Raw genomic sequence first — 19858 nt, forward strand, 5'->3', positions numbered from 1 at the left:
CCTATGTGGACACTAGGCTTGGATCTTGTAACAAGCCATCGTAATTTAAGTATAAGGCTCCAGACATTTGTTGTATATGCTTAAATAATAAACTTGTGGTATGCCGATGGTGGAGAGGATCCTTTTTTTGAGCAAACTAACCCAATCTGACACAGGTTGGCATGATAAAGTCACTGCCAGCACAGGACAGAGGGCATAACCAGCCAGTTCAAACTGGGACTTGAATTATAGTTGTCTGTTCATAGAATACGCAAAAGGTAAGCAAACTTACCTGTACAGTGGTGTGCCTGCTGAAGTGGATCCACAATAGGAACAGACTACCGTAGAATTCCCTTCCAAGGAGAAACGTTCTAACATATGCTCAGATAGGGTCCGAGACCTATCCACAAAGAGAAAATACCCAGCATGCAAGGGGAAGGTCTTTGAGCAATAGAAGCTCTAAAAAAGGATGCAAGGTTGGGTGCAGCAGGCCAATCCTCCAAATGCAGGATACTATGCATTTGGAGGATGCATAGAAGAAGACTTTACTATAACTTTAAGTTTCCTTGGAACAGTATTCTTTTCTGACTGGGCTGTAACATTTTTTATAAGGTACCCTACAGTGAAGTTCATTTGACTAGCTCTTATAGTTTGATGCTGGCACATACTGAGTTCCAGCAGTTTCATATGGTGTTGCCTATACACCTGGCAGCGTTACAAAACTTCTCCAAGAGGAGACATGCAATACATTGCATAAACAGGCTTTTATCACAGTGAACAATGAAGAGCCTGTCACCTTCCATGTCTGAAAGGAGTTAGGCTCTGTTATTCTCTATGGATAAAAAGCTAATCATGTGTGAGTAGCCTGTGTTTCTATCTAGAAAGATCACTAATGGAGCAACGTTGTGGAATTATGCTTGGACTCCATTAAAAAGGAATTCATGAAAATGGCACACTTTTAGTATCAGGTATACAGACAATAGAAAAACAAACCTGCTGCGGTTCCACGTGGCAGAACATGGATATCTTCTCCTTTACAGAGGTATCCAAAGGTGTAGTACACCTACATACAACCTGCAGGAAAGATTAGTAATAAAGCAAAAGCAAGTTAATTTAGTTCTCTCATTCTTTCATAAGAGCAGGGAAAAACAAGCTTTAAAAAAAAAAAAAAAAAAATAATAAAAAAAAAATTAGGCAAAAATGTCACCACATACTAGATCTGGAGAAAGACCCAATCCTCGAAGCTCCCTGACACTGTTCTGAGTGGGCTTTGTTTTCTGTTCTCCCGTAGCACTGGGCTGCAAACACAATAGGAATTATTCACTTAGAAATGTATGATAGCTAGCTAGGTGTCCTACGCAGTAGTTAAGAGACAGCTTAAAATGTATCAACAATGAACGTCATTAAAGAATGGTCATTATCAAGTTATTTACATTATTCTGTGTCCCACGAGACAGAATACATGTAGTACTTTGTCCCATGTAGCTAGGTGCTTTTTAAGTCTAGTCAAGGAGTCTAACCTTTTAAAAGAGATCCTTTTCTTAGTAAGCTGTAGAAAGAACAGGGCTTTTTTTTTCATCCAGCAGGAATGCAAAGTAAACACAGTTCCAGAACCTGTAGCCAATGTATATAATGCAAAGGTGTGCTGGGCTACTGTTGCTGGCTGCAGGGGATTTTATTGCTTTTATTGTTTTTTTAATTTCCATACAAAATTACTTGGTTCTAATTAATGCTAGATACAGAATTATACTTGGCTTTTTTTTTTTTTTTTTTTTATCAAAAAGCCGCTGTGATGGAAGATGAGTAGGGGGTGGAACAAAGACAGTACTTAGAGGTGGGTAGGGGGAGGAGACAAGGGGTTACTCAGGGAACAGGGGATCCATGCAGCTTTTTTCTGGGGGGGAAAAAAAAAAAAAAAGCCATGAGCAAAAGCCCTGTAGAAACACAGAAACCCCTCCTGTCCCCTCTGCATTCCTCTTGTCTCAGGGAAGTATTCTGAACTAAGATATAAGATGCATCTGTCTTATCCTAGCTGCTGTCAGATCGGTCACAGGGGAGGGGAGCAGGCGAGGCTCCACAAGTAGACGTAGGAAGCATCTAGCACCATGGCACAAAGTACTAAATGTATTCAGTTCAATGACGGGGCAGAGCAACGTAAAGAAAATATGATCAGATTTAGGTATGCTTAAAAGAACAATAGAGTTCTCTTAACTGGTCCATTTCAATCTATTACATTCTAATACAGTGCTATTAAACCCAAAACCAACAACAAAATCCTTAGATGTGATGGTTGCATTTGTTATCCATTTTAGGCTTTAGGGCCAAGTCACACCATATGCAGGCCAGTGCATTTTTTTTCTGCATCAAAAACACATGTAAAGTAGGTTAAATATTTTTCAATTGGGTTCCACTAATACTAGTATTGGTGCCGATACAGTATTTGTACGAAGGCAAATGCTCTGATGCTTTATCCAATACCTGGGCAGTCAGGGGATGATCAGTGGAGCACACGGAAGGAGACTGGAGGCGTACACAGGGACAGTCAGGGGTGATCGGTGCGGCGGTGGGTTGAGTTGCAAGCACCAACCCCCATGTATAGATTTCAATAAAGCACCTGACAGCAACTTCTCCTCCTCTCCGTGGCTTCCAGCTGCTTTATTGAAATCTATACAGGGGGAAATCGGTGCTTGCAGCTCATCTGAGGCTTGAGAGCAGAGGAAGGAGCTGGTAAATCCATCAGCTCCTTCTATTCAGGTTAAACAGAGTCTGTTATCACTGACTCTGTCCATTCATGACGGAGCATCATAAACTAGGTTTACGATGCTTCAGTTTATGAATAGAGGGCAGCCGCGGTCTCCTGGCCATTCATCTCCAGTGCAGCTGAGGCTGCTGAGAAAGGACTGGGTAATCTATCCTCAGTCCCTTTCTGTGTCTCAAAAGAGATGTCAGGGGTCAACAGGGCTGATAAAAAAAAAAAAAAAAAAAAGTATAATATATATATATTTTACAAAAACACAAAACCTGACAGTCCACGCATCATCAGTGCCACGGTCACAAAAAGTTAACAGCAATCGGCATTGGCGAGTACTTGGAAAAAAAAAAAAAAAAAGTATCAGTACTTGTACTCGGTCTTAAGTGGCAACCCTAGTTTTCAATAGCATAGTTCACACCAGTGCTTGCAGTTCCAGTAAAAAGTAGAACAAGCTGCATTTTTCCTGCACTGGAGCGCTGTAAATCACATCACTACACGTCCTTATTTAAAGTTAAGAAAAAGAGGGGGTGGAATAAAAAAAAAATAAAATAAAAATAATAATAATGCACTGGACTGCATCTGGAATGCATCAAAAACGCACATGCAGAAAAGCATCTGGACTGCGTTTCTGTGGCGTGAGCTGGCCCTTATTTTCACCTAGTGATATGGTCACTAACATTTCATTTTTAGGGCCAGTTCACACCACGGAAATGCAGTCCAGATACTTTTCTGCATGCGTGTTTTTTGTGCAGTCCAATGCATCCCCCCCACTCTTTTTCTTAAACTTAAGGACATTTGTGCTCAAGTGCGTTTACGATGCTTTTTACAGCATTCCAGTACAGTCCACTGCAGGAAACATGTGTACCACTGACCCCCGAAGGAGTGGCTGGTTTTATTGGACTTACCATTACCTTCTTGACCTCATATACGTCTAGGGGTTTCCCGAGGTAGATGGCCCAAAGATTTGCAGAAACTGACACTGGATCCACTTTTGGGATTTTTATTTGACAACAAGCAGACAAACAGTCTCTCAAAGAAGGGTAGAAGGTTGGGTAGGAAGTTCAGGTACTCTTGGAACTGCAAAAGACAGGAAGTCTCTCACTATAGAAATCCAGAGAATTACCGCTCACAAATGGATTCTCACAGCTACTGGATAGACCTCCTCTCACCAGGCCTAGCAGCCGATGGAGTGTTTGAGTAAAACAAAGTCTCCGCCAGACTTGAATGTAGAACACTTGAACAAAGTCTCTGCCACAGACGGACGTAGATAAATTTAGAGAGCCATCATACGGTACCAGTATCTTGCAGCCGGTCCGGCAATACCGTATGAGTGTAGATTCACTTGGTGTCTTTCAACTGAGCCTCCAGGCTCCTTCTGAGAAACCAGCCTTATGCGTGGCCTTCTCCCAAAGAGTCTTCCCCTGGTTGCTTCTCCAGTTGCTGGGCCTCTCCACAGAAGAGACGGCACCGAAACCAACTTTTGAATCCTCCTCCCAGCTTCTTTGCCTCGGGCTAGCCAGCCCTGAGACTTGAAATTTGATGGATCCACACCCCAGGCCATGAGGGCCATGGAGGCTGGTCAGGAGGACGAGGGCCATGGGGGCTGGTCAGGAGGACCAGGACCAAGCAGACAAAGATCTTCTGGACCGGAACCCAGAAGCACGTTTTGTCAGTACCTCAAGTACCCTCTCCCAAAATGCACAGCAAGATGACACGCCCACTGGGCTAAATCCGAGAATGAATAGCATGCAATACGCCTAGCTAAACTGTGTTCTCACACTTGCCAGTGGTGACAGCGACACCTGTGACCAAGCAGAACCCAGTGCAATCCAGATAGAATGATACTGAAACCATAATTTGGTATAATTAACCCTAAAACTATGGCTTTAGGAACTTCAAATAGAAGGGAAAAAAAAAAAAAAAAACACATAGCGCGCGCTACATATGCAATAATGTCAATTTTTTTCTGGTACTGGAACTGCAAGCACTGGTGAGAACTATGCCACTGAAAACCATATAACTTACTTTCCATGTGTGTTTTTTTTTTTTTTTTAAATGCATCAAAAACACACTTGACTGCATGTGGTTTGAACAGGCCCTTAGAGTGGCTCCATTTCACTGTATGAGCAACAGACGTGCCTTCAAGCACCAACACGGTCACCCTGTTGGATGGGTAGTAGCAGGATTACGGCTTCGGATGGACTTGACTAAACAAAAGTCAAACGTAACACCTTTTAAGATAAAGGTTTTACATGAAGAAATATAAGCTGGTCACTGAGCACGCTGCCAGTGTTAAAGGTTTTGTTTTAACACCGACTGTCACTTTCACTGGACAGTTTAGTCTGGTAAAGAGAGAACAACATTTACTGGCCAGATTAACCACTTAAGGACCGCCGACTGTCAATGTACGTCACCACAATGGCACCGACAGGCACAAGCACGTACATGATCCGGGATGAGGGGGATGGCCATTGGTTTCTGGCCATCCCCTCTCGATCACTCCTGGCGAATGAGAAGCTTCCCCCGCCTGTGTAGTGTAAACACAGGCAGGGAGGAAGTGATGTCATTCTCCTCGGGCGGTCTTTTTAACCAAACTGCAAGGAGAACACATAGTAAGTGCACCAAACACTACACTGACATGTAGGTACACACAGGCACACAAATTACCCCCCGATCACCCATCCCCCCCCACCGGTCACAGTGTCACTGATTGCAGTGATCATTTATTTACTGATCACTGCATTTAGTGTGTTGTGACAGAAAAAAAAGTGTCAGGGCAGTTAGTGTTAGGTCCAGGGTAGCCCCCTACCCCCCCTAATAAAGGTTTAACCCCCAATTGCCCCTAGAGTTAACCCTTTCACTAAGCAATCGTTTTTCTGATCGCTGCATTAGTGTCACTGGTGCTGCTAGGTAGCTAGTTATTTTTTATGTTCACCGCCAGGTTTTTATAGCGTTAGGTACCCCCATATACTACCTAATAAAGATTTTAACCCCCTGATTGCCCCTAGAGTTAACCCTTTCACCAGCGATCACCGTATAAGTGTAACTGGTGACTCTGGTTAGTTTGCTTTTTATAGCATCAGGGCACCCACCATTTATTCCCCAATAAAGGTTTAACCCCCAGATCACCCGGCGGGTGATATCGATTAGGTTTTTAGGGTCAGGGTCTGCGTCGCCTCAGGCAGCGCTAGGTTAGTGCCAGTACCACTAACACCCACGCGCAAAGCATACACCTCCCGTAGGGGTATAGTATCTGAACAGATCAATATCTGATCAGATCTATACTAGCGTCCCCAGCAGTTTAGGGTTCCAAAAAAAAAAAAAAAAAAAACGCATTGTTAGCAGGATCAGCCCTGCGTTTTTCCCCTCCACCCACCCCCACCCAAGTGCAGTATCGATCGATCACTGTCACTTACAAAACACTAAACACATAACTGCAGCGTTCGCAGAGTCAGGCCAGATCCCTGCGATCACTAACTTTTTTTGCTAGCGTTTTATATTTAAATCCTGAAGGCAGGGCTTGGTTTTCGGGGTCCTGTACGTGGCTAGGCTCCCAAAAAGTCCCCCACATGTGGTATCCCTGTACTCGGGAGAAGCAGCAGAATTTATTTTGGGGTGTAATTTCACTTATGCCCATAGCATGTGTGAGCAATATATCATTTAGTGACAACTTTGTGCAAATAAATAGCTTGGGGTGTCTACTTTCCAAAATGGGGTCATTTGGGGGGGGGGGGGGGGGGGGGTTTGTGCTATTTTGGCATTTTATGGCCTTCAAAACTGATAGGTAGTGAAGAGTGAAATCAAAAATTTGCACCCTTGTACTGCCCTGCCATTTTAGCGCCTCAAGAAATGAGATATGCAGTCATAAGTTAAAAGCTATGTAAATTCCAGAAAATGTACTCGTTTGTAGACGCTACAACTTTTGCGCAAACAAATAAATATACGCTTGACTTTTTTTTTTTTTTTTACTAAAGACATGTGGCTGAATACATTTTGGCCTAAATGTATGACTAAAATTTAGTTTATTCGATTTTTCTAATAACAAAAAGTAGAAAATCTTTTTTTTTTTAATTTTCAGTCTTTCCTTTTATATCGTAAAAAATACAAATCGCAGAGGAAATCAAATACCATCAAAAGAAAGCTCCATTTGTGGGAAGAAAAGGACGCAAATTTAATTTGGGTACAACATTGCATGACCGCGCAATTACCAGTTAAAGCAGTGCAAAATTGTAAAAAGACCTCTGGTCCTTAGGCTGACAATTGGTCCGGGGCTGAAGTGGTTAAAAAAATAAAATAAAAAAAAAGGTCGGAATTGGTAAAATTGCAATATAGCAGATGTTCATCTTTCGGTTTATTACCACTTTAAATTATACCATTTAAAGGGTTTTGTGTTTGATAAGTCAAAAAGAGAAATCCTGTTGATCCTAATGGTAATCTTGTGCACAGATAACTTCCTGTGCTGTTATCACTGACACTGTTCTTGGTTAACTTTGAGGATTACAGAACCACGTCCATCTACATTATTGGCAACAGGAGAGGGGTGGGGTGGGGTTCTGTTGCCCTGACAGTATGGTAAAGGAGCACTGTCATTGTAGGACTAAATTGTATTACTAGCCGAATCACCAAGAAAAAAATAAATAAATAAATAAATTAAAAAAAAAAAAAACAACAGAGAAAAGGCAGCTAATGCAGCCACATTAAAGACTGCTGACCTGCAATATATTACCTTTTTGTTTTTGGATTTAAGCATGCTATAATGCAACATTTTACTATTACTTAGTGCCCTGCAAGCTGTACAATCTTAGAATGTCAGATAAAAAAAAGCCAACTGGTTATGCTTCACATTGATCACCACATTTGTGATACAAGATCTGCTTTCGCAAATAGCAGATCATTTCGCTTTTATACAGAGTAAAGATTTAGCAAAAAGGATAACCTGAAAAGAAAAAAGGCATAAATGTGTGCTGATGGAAGCTTATTTAACAGGCTATGAAATTAACATCCTGACTAGGGAATACATTTCATAGTTGGTAAGGTTGAATAAAGACACCAGTCCATCCAGTTCAACCTGAGTGTGTCCACAATTGTCCCTATCCTTGCACACTCAGATCGGTCCCTACCCTCAATGAGCCCATAATATCCCTCATTAGCCATACATTCTTACCTGAGGTACAAGACTGACATGGATATTGCAGAAATTCTCTCTTTTAGCTTTAAACTGGAACTGGCGGAAAGCTTCCACAAATGGCATACTCTCAATATCTCCCACTGTTCCCCCTAGCTGCAAAAAAGTTTATTAGTTGAATAGGAAAACATTAATTTCAAAGAAAATACATGCAACTTTCCTCCAACTGTGATAAGAATACAAAGGTGGAGATCTACTAAAACTGGGGCACGAAAGCTTATTTTAAATTCAACAAGCTAAAATTAGAAGCCGATTGGTTACTATGCACAGCTGCACCAGTTTTAGTAAATCTCCCCCTAAGAAAAGCAGTGAAGCTGTGGAATGGTTCTGTTATTGATAGCAAACTAGGTAGATCATAGCTGGATTGCTAAAATTATCCATCAAATGTGACTACAGTTCTAGGTCTGAAGTAAAAAAAAAAAAAAAAAAAAAAAATAAAAACTGAGGAAGAATGGTTGAGAGCTTTTCAATAACCAGCAAATACTGCCGATCTGAAAACAAAAAGGTGTTAACATTTTTCTTCAGGTGATCTAAGAGTTAAACTAAGACCATGTTTTCATGAGTGCCAAAAGAGGGAGCTTGTTGGGCTCATTCAGCACCTTCCAACAACCACTGGCCTTGAAAAAGTAAAATGAACCCAACAACCACAAATACACACTTATGCATGCACCATATTGATACACTGTAGAGGTCGACCGATATGGGTTTTTCTCTGGCCGATGCCGATATTTAGAAATCATGGCGGCCGATGACCAATATATAAATGCCGATTTTTAATTTTTTTTTTTTTTTATTTGGGCCGATGTTAGGCCGATTTTTAATCTTCCCCCTTCATCTCATACAATCTAACAGAGACCTTTCACACTGAGGCATCTTTCAGGCGCTTTTGCAGGCACTTTACAGGCGCTATTTTTAGCCCAAAACGGCTCCCCTGCAGTCTGTGTGAAAGCCCGAGTGCTTTCACACTGTGGCAATGCGCTGGCAGGACGTTAAAAAAATCCCTGCAAACAGCACGTTTGGAGTGGTGTATACCGCTCCTCCACCACTCCTGCCCATTAAAATGAATAGGCACCACTGCCGAAGGGCATGCAATGCGATTGGGCAGCGGCGCTTCATGGGCGTATTTAACCTCTTCCTCGGCTGCTAGCTGGATTATAAGTGCCCCGCTAGCAGCGTTTTACCGTCAACTACTGCCTGTGAAAGCAGACTTAAGTAATAAGTGATACAGCACATTTCTTACATTTAAAGATTTATTAAACAAAACAAACCTCCAATCAGTTCACTTTTGTGTTTTTAATCTAAATTATACATACAAAAAAAAAAAAAAAAAAATATTAAATACACAAACAGGTAATCAAAACTTTTTTTTTGTCCAAAAAAGGGCTAACTTTACTGTTTTATTTATTTATTTTTTAATTCATTAGTGTCTTTTTTGCACAAAAATTGCATTTGAAAGACCTCTGTGCAAATGCCGTGTGACATAAAATATTGCAACAACCACGATTTTATTCCCTAGGGTCTAAAAATATATATATTAATTTTGGGGGTTCTAAGTGATTTTCTAGCAGAAAATACAGGATTTTTACTTTTAAGCAACAAGTGGCAGAAAAGATTTAGTCTTTAAATGGTTAAACTGAACTCCTACACACAGAGTTCAGTTCATTCATATGTGTAAACATTGTATCACTTTGCTCTTTTCTTGGCAGACTGCCCAGAGAGGAAACAAGTCTTCAGGCAACTTGCATTGACTTCTATTACAGAAGTCATTTGCAAGTGGTGCTGAAGATATATCAGCCTTTTTATCAGCACAATTGGTTGATGCTGATTAATTTAAAAAAACGCCAAATATCGGCCGATATATAATACAGTGACCTAAGTGTTGTATGTGCAGGCTGCCATTCCCTTCAACGTTTCCCCAGGGTGGCTACCCTAATAAAACAAAAAAACTCAGCATTGCAAGCTGACCTCATTTATAAGCATCTTGAAAATACACCTTACCCATCCTCCAAAACATTTTTGTACGCAAAATGCATTTCCCAAGTGCATATGTACTTCATAACACATTCTCTGCATACGGCCCATATTGAGATGTGAACAGAGCCTATGCCATGACAATATTATAGATCTCTAGCATAGGCACTTGGGATTTGCAGATGGCGTCTGTCCAAGGAAGAAGGAATAGAGGAAATAAACGCCAAGACATTTTTCAGACTGTCTGTGACAGTAGTTTTAGAACAGCCTGTACCAAAAAACAAGGTAAGGGCTCAAATACACGACTTTAAAGCATTTATCAGTCATTTTCTTAACTTAAAAAATAAAAAATTGGGTTTTGCGCGAGAAGATTCCAAGATAGTGTTCAGTTCTCCTTTACCAAAGCAGGAGCATTTGCCAAGTTTGAGAACAGATTACCCAGCTCATCGATCAAACTCTGATCAACCCTCGAACTTTAATTGCAAGTATTCTTCCTCCTCAATTCTACCTCATTTCTTTGTGGCTGTATATTGGCTTTATCTCTTTGAAACATTTTTCTGTAGATATTTTATTTGCACCAATTTTGACCTTTTCATTATTAAACCCTTATTTTGAAAAGGGTTAACCTTGCCCCTAAGGCTCTTAATGCAAGCTATAAAAGAACCTGTCTCTTTAAGAGCGCTACTGTCTGGAATAAGGCCTCTGAGCAAACCTGTCTGGTGGCAGTGTTCCTTACAGATGATAAATAGAGTAACGGAGAGATAAGTAGAATGCCTAATACAATCCACAGAACTGATCCACATAGAAATGACAGCTAGGATATGTATACCTCAATGACACAGACTTCAGGTTCTATGCCATCTTCATCCACAGGAATCAAAGCCTGCCGCATCACCCATTCTTGGATGGCATCTGTGATGTGAGGGACAACTGGAAACAATAACCAACCATTATCCATCGTTCAATTTTTAATATACAATTCATTCAACAAAGAATGCTGTTCTAGCAATTCATAGGTGTCAACATACGTGAAAGTCCTGGATAAGGATGAGCTCAGGCGTGTTCGCATGCTCCACATGCAGACCCTGCCATGAAGTCGACGCAGCGCTGCGCTAATCACAGGCAGTGAGACACTGCCCCGGTGCGCGGCTGCAGAGAGCGGCAAGGTCTTGCTGCCTGTGATAAGCACAGCGCTGACTTCCTGGCAGGCTTTGCACGTGGACCATGCGAACACGCCTGAGCTCATCCCTAGTCCTGGACAGCATTTTAAAAAAGGTAAATGTCTTAGAACACTACCAAGATCTACAGCTTTCATATCTGCCACTGTCTAATGCACAGTATATTCAAATTATGCCAGTGTCACAATGCTGCTGACTATAGAAGGTAACTGGCTGGGACTCATAACATGCCACTCCATTCGGTAGATCAGTTCTGGTATATCTTTGACAGCAACAGCTGCACTTAACACAGCAACCTTGTATAGGTCAAACCTCACCTTGTACAGTTTTCCCAAGGTAGTCTCCTCTTCTCTCCTTGTTAATAACAGACTGATAAATCTTTCCAGTTGTTAGGTTGTTGTCCTTTGTTAATCGTATATCCAGAAAACGCTCATAATTGCCAAGATCTAAATCTACTTCACCTCCATCATCCAGTACGAAAACCTCACCTAAAATACAAATAAGATTCAGTTATAGCTAATAAAGTGTTCTAGATATTACACACCTATGACAAGAACAAAATGTCAACAACCAAAAGTAAAAAAAATAAATAAAAAAATAAATAAATAAGAAACAGATGACAGAAAGGAGAATTAAAAAAAAGAAAAAAAAAAAGAAGGGGGGTTATTTCTGTTGGTAAATAAGTATGTTTTCTCCTTCACTGATGGCCACTTATAAGCTGTACTGATGAGGCACTAATAGGCACACATGGGTGGCAATGAAGGCATTGATTGGCATACCTGGTGGTCCTGGGTGGAAATCCTCAGGGGGGGGGGGGGGGGCTTCTTATGCTGTGATTGGACAGCTGATCACATGGTAAAGAGCATACATCAGAGGCTCTTTACCGAGAACGGTGATGCGGTTTGTCAGACTGACAACACCATCGATGGGCATGCGATCACGGCTTATCCCGCTGGACATCCAGTCAGAATAACTTAACCACTTTGCGCATGTCATTTTGCTATATGGCGGGCAGGAAGTGGTTAAGAACTTCCTGCCCGCTCATCTTCTGAGCCCTGCAAAAGTGATCCAGTGGCGCTGTAGAGCAGGGCTGAAACTACTAATCGATTAATTGGCCAGTAACATACTGGGATTAAAAAGAAAAAACTAAAATGAGCCCCTTCCAGTAGTGATTATCTGCTTTTTTGTACTATAAAAGGGCCAATTTTCGTTTTTTTAACCCCATTATGTTACTAAACATCTTAGACCTGGTTCAAATCTATATGTTATTGCTTTTTGCAGAAACGCACTACAGTTCATTTTACATGGTTTCCTATGGGACACGTTCATATCTGTGCTTTTTTCAGCCGCTGCATATTTGGAAAGGGTCAGGGACTTTTAACACAAAACTGTGCTTTTTTGGTTCTATATATTTCAATGGAGAAGCTGCAGAAAAGAATGTAATGCGTTTTTGCAGCAATTTGTTTTTTTTTAACCACTTTCAGACCGGACCAATTTGCTGGTCAAAGACCAGACCACTTTTTGCGATTCGGCACTGCGTCGCTTTAACTGACAATTGCGCGGTCGTGCGACGTGGCTCCCAAACAAAATGAACGTCCTTTTTTTCACACAAATAGAGCTTTCTTTTGGTGGTATTTGATCACCCCTGCGGTTTTTATTTTTTGCGCTATAAACAAAAATAGAGCGATAATTTTGAAAAAAAACGCATTATTTTTAACTTTTTGTAATAATAAATATCCCCCAAAAATATATAAAAAAACATTTTTTTCCCTCAGTTTAGGCTGATACGTATTCTTCTACATATTTTTGGTAAAAAAAAAAAAAAAAAAAAAAAAAAATCGCAATAAGCGATTATTGGTTTGCGCAAAAGTTATAGCGTTTACAAAATAGGGATAGTTTTATAGCATTTTTATTAATAATTTTTTATAATTTTTTTTTTTTACTAGTAATGGCGGCGATCTGCGGTTTTTATTGTGACTGCGACATTGTGGGGGACCCATCGGACATTTTTGACACATTTTTGGGACCATTGTCATTTATACAGTAATCACTGCTATATAAATGCAGTGATTCCTGTGTAAATGACACTGGCAGTGAAAGGGTTAACCAGTGGGTGGCAGTGTAGGGGTTAAGTGTTCCTAGGGGTGTGTTACTAACTGTGGGGGGGTTGGGCTTTCATTTAGTGTACACTGATCTCTGCTCCAATCACATGGAGCAGATATCAGCGTCACTAGTTGCTAGGCAGAATGGAAAAATGTTGTTTATACAGCATTTCCTCCATTCGGCCGCTCCGTGAGACGATCGCGGGGATGCCCGCGGCGATCGAGTCCGTGGGTCCCGCGACCGGACTCAGGGGGGTCCCGACCAGCGCAGGTGCGCTCCCGATGGCACGGCGGCAACGAATATTGGACATACATGTACGCCAATATGCCTGCCCGTGCCATTCTGTCGACGTACATCGTCGTGCGCTGGTCGGGAAGTGGTTAATCTGCAAAAAAAAACGCAAATTGCAGTAAAAAATCACATGCGCAAAAATCAAAACGCACAGCAAGAAGCACTGCATTAACAGTTCAAAAGTAAAAACTGCATAGGTGTGTACCGAGCCATATGCTGGCCTCATGGATCAATTTTCAGGTGAGAATATTCAGATGAAAAATCTTTGTACATTCGCTGAACGGAAGAATTTTGTTTGAAAGTTTCACTTAATTTCTAAACAAAAACCACATACTGTCACAAAATTCCTTTGACCAAGAAGTTTTCTATTATTTCCAAATTTTCCCATCACTGTGGTTGAAAATGAACGTCAATTTGACCCCCCCCTTTTTTTTTTTTTAAGTTCTTAACCGACTAATCGAAACAATCTGCCAACTAATCGATTATGAAAATAATCGTTAGTTGCAGCCCTACTGTAGAGCCACTAAAAATCACTATTTTTACCAGATGAAAAATGTGATACCAGGTTCACAGCTCTAGCTTGCAGCCATACACACCATCTCACAAAAGTGAGTACACCCCTCACATTTTTGTAAATATTTTGATACATTTTCATGTGACAACACTGAAGAAATGACACTTTGCTACAAGTTAAAGCAGTGAGTGCACAGCTTGTATAACAGTGTACATTTTCTGTCCCCTCAAAATAACTCACACAGCCATTAATGTCTAAACCTCTGGCAACAAAAGTGAGTACATCCCTAAGTGAAAATGTCCAAATTGGGCCAAAAGTGTCAATATTTTATGTGGTCGCCATTATTTTCCCAGCACTGCCTTAACCCTCTTGGGCTTGGAGTTCTCCAATGTCAACCTATGAAGCTCTGGAGTCCTCTTTCACTCCTCCATGTCGACATCACAGAGCTGGTGGATGTTAGAGACCTTGCGCTCCTCCACCTTCCATTTGAGGCTGTCCCACAGATGATCAATAGGGTTTAGGTCTGGAGACATGCTTTGCCAGTCCATCACCTTTACCTTCAGCTTCTTTAGCATCCTGGAGGTGTGTTTGGGGTTGTTATGTTGGAATACTGCCCTGCGGCCTGGTCTCCGAAGAAAGGGGATCAGTATGCCACAGTACATGTTGACATTCATGGTTCCCTCAATGAACTGTAGCTCCCCAGTGTTGGCAGCACTCATGCAGCCCCAGACCATGACACTCCCACCACCATGCTTGACTGTAGGCAAGACACACTTGTCTTTGTACTCTTTACCTGGTTGCTGCCACACTCTTGACACCATCTGAACCAAATAAGTTGATGTTGGTCTCATCAGACCACAGGACATGGTTCTAGTTATCCATGTCCTTAGTCTTGAGAAAACTGCTTGCGGGCTCTTGTGCATCATCTATGGAGGCACACTAGCTCATAATGCCTTTGTCTTGCAGGGGTTTTTTTTTTTTTTTTTTTTTTTTTTTATTATTATTATGGGTTTACAACCACTTTAAAAAGAGGTTGTAAATATTCCTGTATTTGTACCTATAGGTAAGCCTTATTCTAGGCTTATCCTATAATTATTGTAAACATCTCCTAAACATGCGCAGTTCAAGAGATATTTACTTTATACTGCGCAGATGATGTCATCGCACATGCGCTCTGAAGGAATGGCCACCCGTGCCAATTTTTCAGGGCCATGTGCAGCAACGTCACAAGGCTCCAGCCAGTCACACAGCTGGAGTCCGCAGCCCCAGAAGGAAGACGGGCAAAGATGTATTCGGCTTGCAGTGGGGACGACACGGGTTTTGTTTGCAGGTAAGTTTGCGAAGCATACTAGTATATTATGCCTTTACTTTGCAGGGGAGGGGGAAAAAAAAAAATATTTGAGAGTTTACTTCCTCTTAAAAGCAGTTACGACCTCCCATAAAAAAAAAAATTTTTTATATATATATATATATATATACACACACTGCAGAATTTAATTATAATTGTTTTTGCATTTCCAGTTTTGTTTTAGTCCCTCTGCAAAGTCCCACAAATACCCATTGATCCTGCAAGTGAAGTACACCTAATGCAGCTTCCTATGATGATCTGGGTTAATGATTCTGCACTGCTCCTGTGGCAGTAGTTACCACTTATGTAGGCTGTGCCTGCTTGCACTACAGTGGGATGAAAACATTTTGCAGGGAGTGAAGCTATCAGTATTGTCACTGCTGATTCACAAGCCTGCAGTTTGTCAATAAGCATCTAGCTGCACCCAGTCATGTTCATTGCTTTCTGGATTGACAACACTGGGAGGGAGAGCGTGTGAGAAAGAATTGAAGAAGGATTTGGCTCAGTCAGGGAATGTGAAAGGAGTTTTTATTTGCTTACTTTATGAGGTTTGTGCATTAAGGCTTATTTTAATTGTCAATTAGGAGCCTTTAGATGTACGTTAATTGTAGGTCTTGGTGCAGGTTCTGGCATCCATGGAGAACATTTAGAATATTGCTTTCTCCCATGGAAAAATTGCAATCATGCTGTGCCTTTTTGAAGAGCCTTCCAACAGGATCACTGTACAAATTACTAAAGAGCATACACACGGACTTGGAAAACACACACTGGCAAAGTTCTAACAACTTTTACTATAGGCAGCTACACCTACGGCTGCCTAGCAAAACCAGTCAGCATAACACATAAGAAACAGGACTACAATTTTAATTTCAAAAAGGACATGCCGCACATTCAAAAACACAAGAGTTGTCTTTTGTAGGCAGACTGACAATCACGCACAAAAAGCTGTTCTACATACCGTGCTCATAAGGAGAAAAAGTTCCAGCATCAATGTTGATATATGGATCAATCTTGATAGAGGTGACATGCAAGTTACTAGATTTCAGGATTGTCCCAACGCTGCTTGCAATGATTCCCTTTCCAATACCAGAGATTACACCACCTGTCACAAGGATATACTTCATTTTGCCTGGGAATAGGAGGAAAAGAAAAAATAAGGTTGGTTAATGATTTTAATTTTGTATCGAAGGACAGAATCCCTGAAATATTTTACCCAAGACCCCTTCCAGGACAGGAAAAAAAAAAAAACCTGCAAGCATCATCTTTGGGGCAGGGCAGGAGCAGTGTATATACACTGCTCAACAAAATGCCCTGGCCATTGAAATTAAAGAGGAAGTAAACCCTGATGAGTTTACTTCCTCTGATTCCCTGCAAAGGTAAAGCATAATGGACTACTATGTATCGCATAGTAGCCCATTATGTGTCACTTACCTGACACAGGAGCCAGCGAAGTCACCGCTGTCCCCTGTAGTCTGAAGCATCCATCTTCTCGGTGGGTCTCGCTGCTCCGCCGCTGTCATTCGATGAAGCCGCAATGACGTCACTTCCACGCATGCGCACGGGAGCCGCCACTCACGGCATATCGCCGCTGATAGCGGCGCACTCAGTGCGCCTGCGTGCTGCTGTCTATGACGCATGCGCCATAGACAGCGGTGCCTGTCTTTCGGCAAATATCTCCTAAACAGTGGCCATATCTACTAAAAATTAGTAGCCTTAATCTAGGCTTACCTGTAGGTCAAAGTGGTTTGTAAGGGTTTACAACCACTTTAATGGGTAAGGCAGCCAAAGTGCCTGCAAATTGCTTCAGCAGCACTGCAACACAAACTTTTAACCCTTTCTTTGGCCACTAGCAGGGTTTAAAGGTGCCGGGTATAAACCAGAGTGTACTGATTCCACTCAGTCACCAAGGCATTCACTGCTTCATCAACAGTAAGGATGAGCTCCAGCATGTTCGCACAGCCCATGTGCAGAGCCCGCCAGGAAGTCGGCAATGTGCTGATCACAGGCAGTGAGAATTGTTCCGATGCAGAGATCAGAAAATGTCTCACTGCCTGCGATTAGCGCAGCGCCGACTTCCTGGCAGGCTTTGCACACATACCTGACCTCATCCTTAGTCTACAGCAGTGGTCTCTAAACTCCCTTTGCTTGCCTTTATCCATAGTTACATAGTAGGCAAGGTTGAATAAAGAAAGCAGTCCATCCGGTTCAACCTTTGTGGGTGTGGAAAATTTTTCTATATCTCTGTATACTGTATTCACCAAGATGCCTATCCAAGAGTTTTTTGAAACTATTAATACGTCCCGCTGACAGCACAGATTGTGGAAAGGAGTTCCACATCCTTACCACCCTGACAGTGAAAAACCCCTAACGCAGTTTAAGGTTGAACAGCTAATCCTCCAATTTCATCATCAAGCGGCAGCATATTTTCTTACACTCCGTGAAACTAAATCGGTTTTTCCTATGCTAGATTCACAATTAGGATTTTGTACACTGCCATCATATCACCTCTGAATGTCTCTTCTCCAGGGAGAAGAAGTTTAATGTATGTAGTCGTTCCACGTAACGAAGGTCCTCCAGTCCCCTTAATAACCTTGTTGCCTTTCTCTGGACTCTTCAGTTCCAGCACATCCAGCCCTTGGGGCACCATTTCTCCCACCGACACCAACCACAGGACACTGCACCACCCACCACAGGGCACTGCTCCTCCCAACACCGACAGGGCACTGCTTCTCCCACCGACGCCAACCACAGGCAACACCATCCCTCTCACCAAAACCAACCATGGGGCACTATCCTTCTTACTGACACAAATGATGGGGCACTATTCCCCTCATCGATACCAATGATGGGTGCCATTGTTACTGAGCCAGGACATTTTCTCCTCCTACTGGCCCCTCTAATATGTGAAAAATAATAAACTGGGCCTTTTAAAAGAAAGTTTGGAGACCCCTTGTCTAGAGAAGAGAAATCTGCCCAGGTTCCAGAACAAAGGTGTTGGAATGCTTCTAGCTGTGGAACCCCCCCCCCCCCCTCTTTCTGGGTCTAGGCCGTATTGGCTAAATAAGTCTGCCTGCCAACAGGTACTTCTAAAACACAATAATTTTCCACAGTGCGTTACATACAGTATATTAAAAAAGTGAGTACATTTTGTAAATAATTTTTTTATTATATCTTTTCATGTGACAACACTGAAGAAATGACACTTTGCTACAATGTAAGGTAGTGAGTGTACAGCTTGTATAAGTGTAAATTTGCTGTCCCCTCAAAATAACAACACACAGCCATTAATGTGGTTGTAAGTTTTTTTTTAAACAAACATGTCATTCTTAGCTTCGCTGTGCACTTGGTTTTGCAGAGTGGCCCTGATTCTCCTCTTCTGGGGTCCCTAGCTCCTCCTCTTCTCGAGTGCCCCAGAAAAGCGCTCTCCTTCGTGGACACCAGTTCAGGCACGCTCTCGTGTCCTGCTGCTACAACTGTGGACATAAACAGCAGGACTCAGCTCTGCCCCCCCCATCACTGGATTTGATTGACAGCAGTGGGAGCCAATGGCTACACTGCCATCAATCAGGACACAAGACACTGGCCAGAGCTGATGTGCTCATTCCCATCCTGGGAATTACAGGGCTCAGGGGCACTGCTGCAGCAAAGGAAGTTTTTCACCTTAATGCATAAAGGTGAAAAAACGGCGAGGGCTTGCAACCGTATTAATGTCTCAACTGCTGGCAACAAAAGTGAGTACACCCCTAAGTGAAAATGGTCAAATTGGGCTCAGTTAGCCATTTTTAACTCCCCGGTGTCATGTGACTCTTTAGCGTTACAAGGTCTCAGGGGTGTTAAATTTGGCGTTATCGCTCTCACTCTCTCATACTGATCACTGGAAGTTCAACATGGCACCTCATGGCAAAGAACTCTGAGGATCTGAAAAAAAAAAAAAAAAGAATTGTTGCTCTACATAAAGATGACCTAGGCTACAAGAAGATTGCCAAGACCCTGAAACTGAGCTGCAACATGGTGGCAAAGACCATAGAGTGGTTTACCAGGACAGGTTCCACTCAGAACAGACCTCACCATATCTAAATCTATTCCTAAACAGCCATAATAAATAATAGAAACGTATACAATCCTGGAAATATTTAAGCCACTTCGTTCTCCTCATTAGAAAGGTGCCCCCTTTGTGTACAATACACTGTGTTGATGGATGGAGCAGTGTCTATGTATTGATCATACACTAATCTCTATTACTAATAAGCCCCTTCCTTCATTTAGCCGCTAGTATCACACTCACCGGAGGAACAGCAGCGAGCCGGTATTCCACCTCACGGTGCTAAATCTCACCGGTCCCACGTGCTGTGGAAGACTAGAAACCAGCGAGAGCACAGTACAAGTATAGAACGCCCCCTCGCCTCACATCCGGGAATATGCAGGCCGAACGAGTGGAGCGCTTGTCACCCGAAGCGGAAAGCAATGCGCGGGCAAATACCTGAGCTATAGGCAACAGCCGCCATATACATATTACACCATATCACTGTAACATCAA

General features: G+C 42.1%; 1 protein-coding gene across 1 annotated transcript; it reads right to left on the reverse strand.

The window, feature by feature from the left end:
- Positions 1 to 918: 918 nt before the first annotated feature.
- On the reverse strand, positions 919 to 19760 carry LOC143984124 (CTP synthase 1-B-like). Its single transcript, XM_077484436.1, has 7 exons — positions 19607 to 19760; positions 16280 to 16450; positions 11383 to 11553; positions 10717 to 10817; positions 7896 to 8012; positions 1194 to 1277; positions 919 to 1053 (listed from the first exon to the last, which is right to left on the reverse strand). The coding sequence occupies exons 2-7, from the start codon at positions 16443 to 16445 to the stop codon at positions 919 to 921; spliced, it is 774 nt and encodes a 257-aa protein (XP_077340562.1). The 5' UTR covers positions 16446 to 16450; positions 19607 to 19760.
- Positions 19761 to 19858: the final 98 nt, after the last annotated feature.

The sequence above is a fragment of the Lithobates pipiens genome, unplaced genomic scaffold (assembly GCF_037356315.1).
Source record: "Lithobates pipiens isolate NorthernLeopardFrog02 unplaced genomic scaffold, aLitPip1_a1.2 Scaffold_16, whole genome shotgun sequence".
In the NCBI taxonomy this organism is placed as follows: domain Eukaryota; kingdom Metazoa; phylum Chordata; class Amphibia; order Anura; family Ranidae; genus Lithobates; species Lithobates pipiens.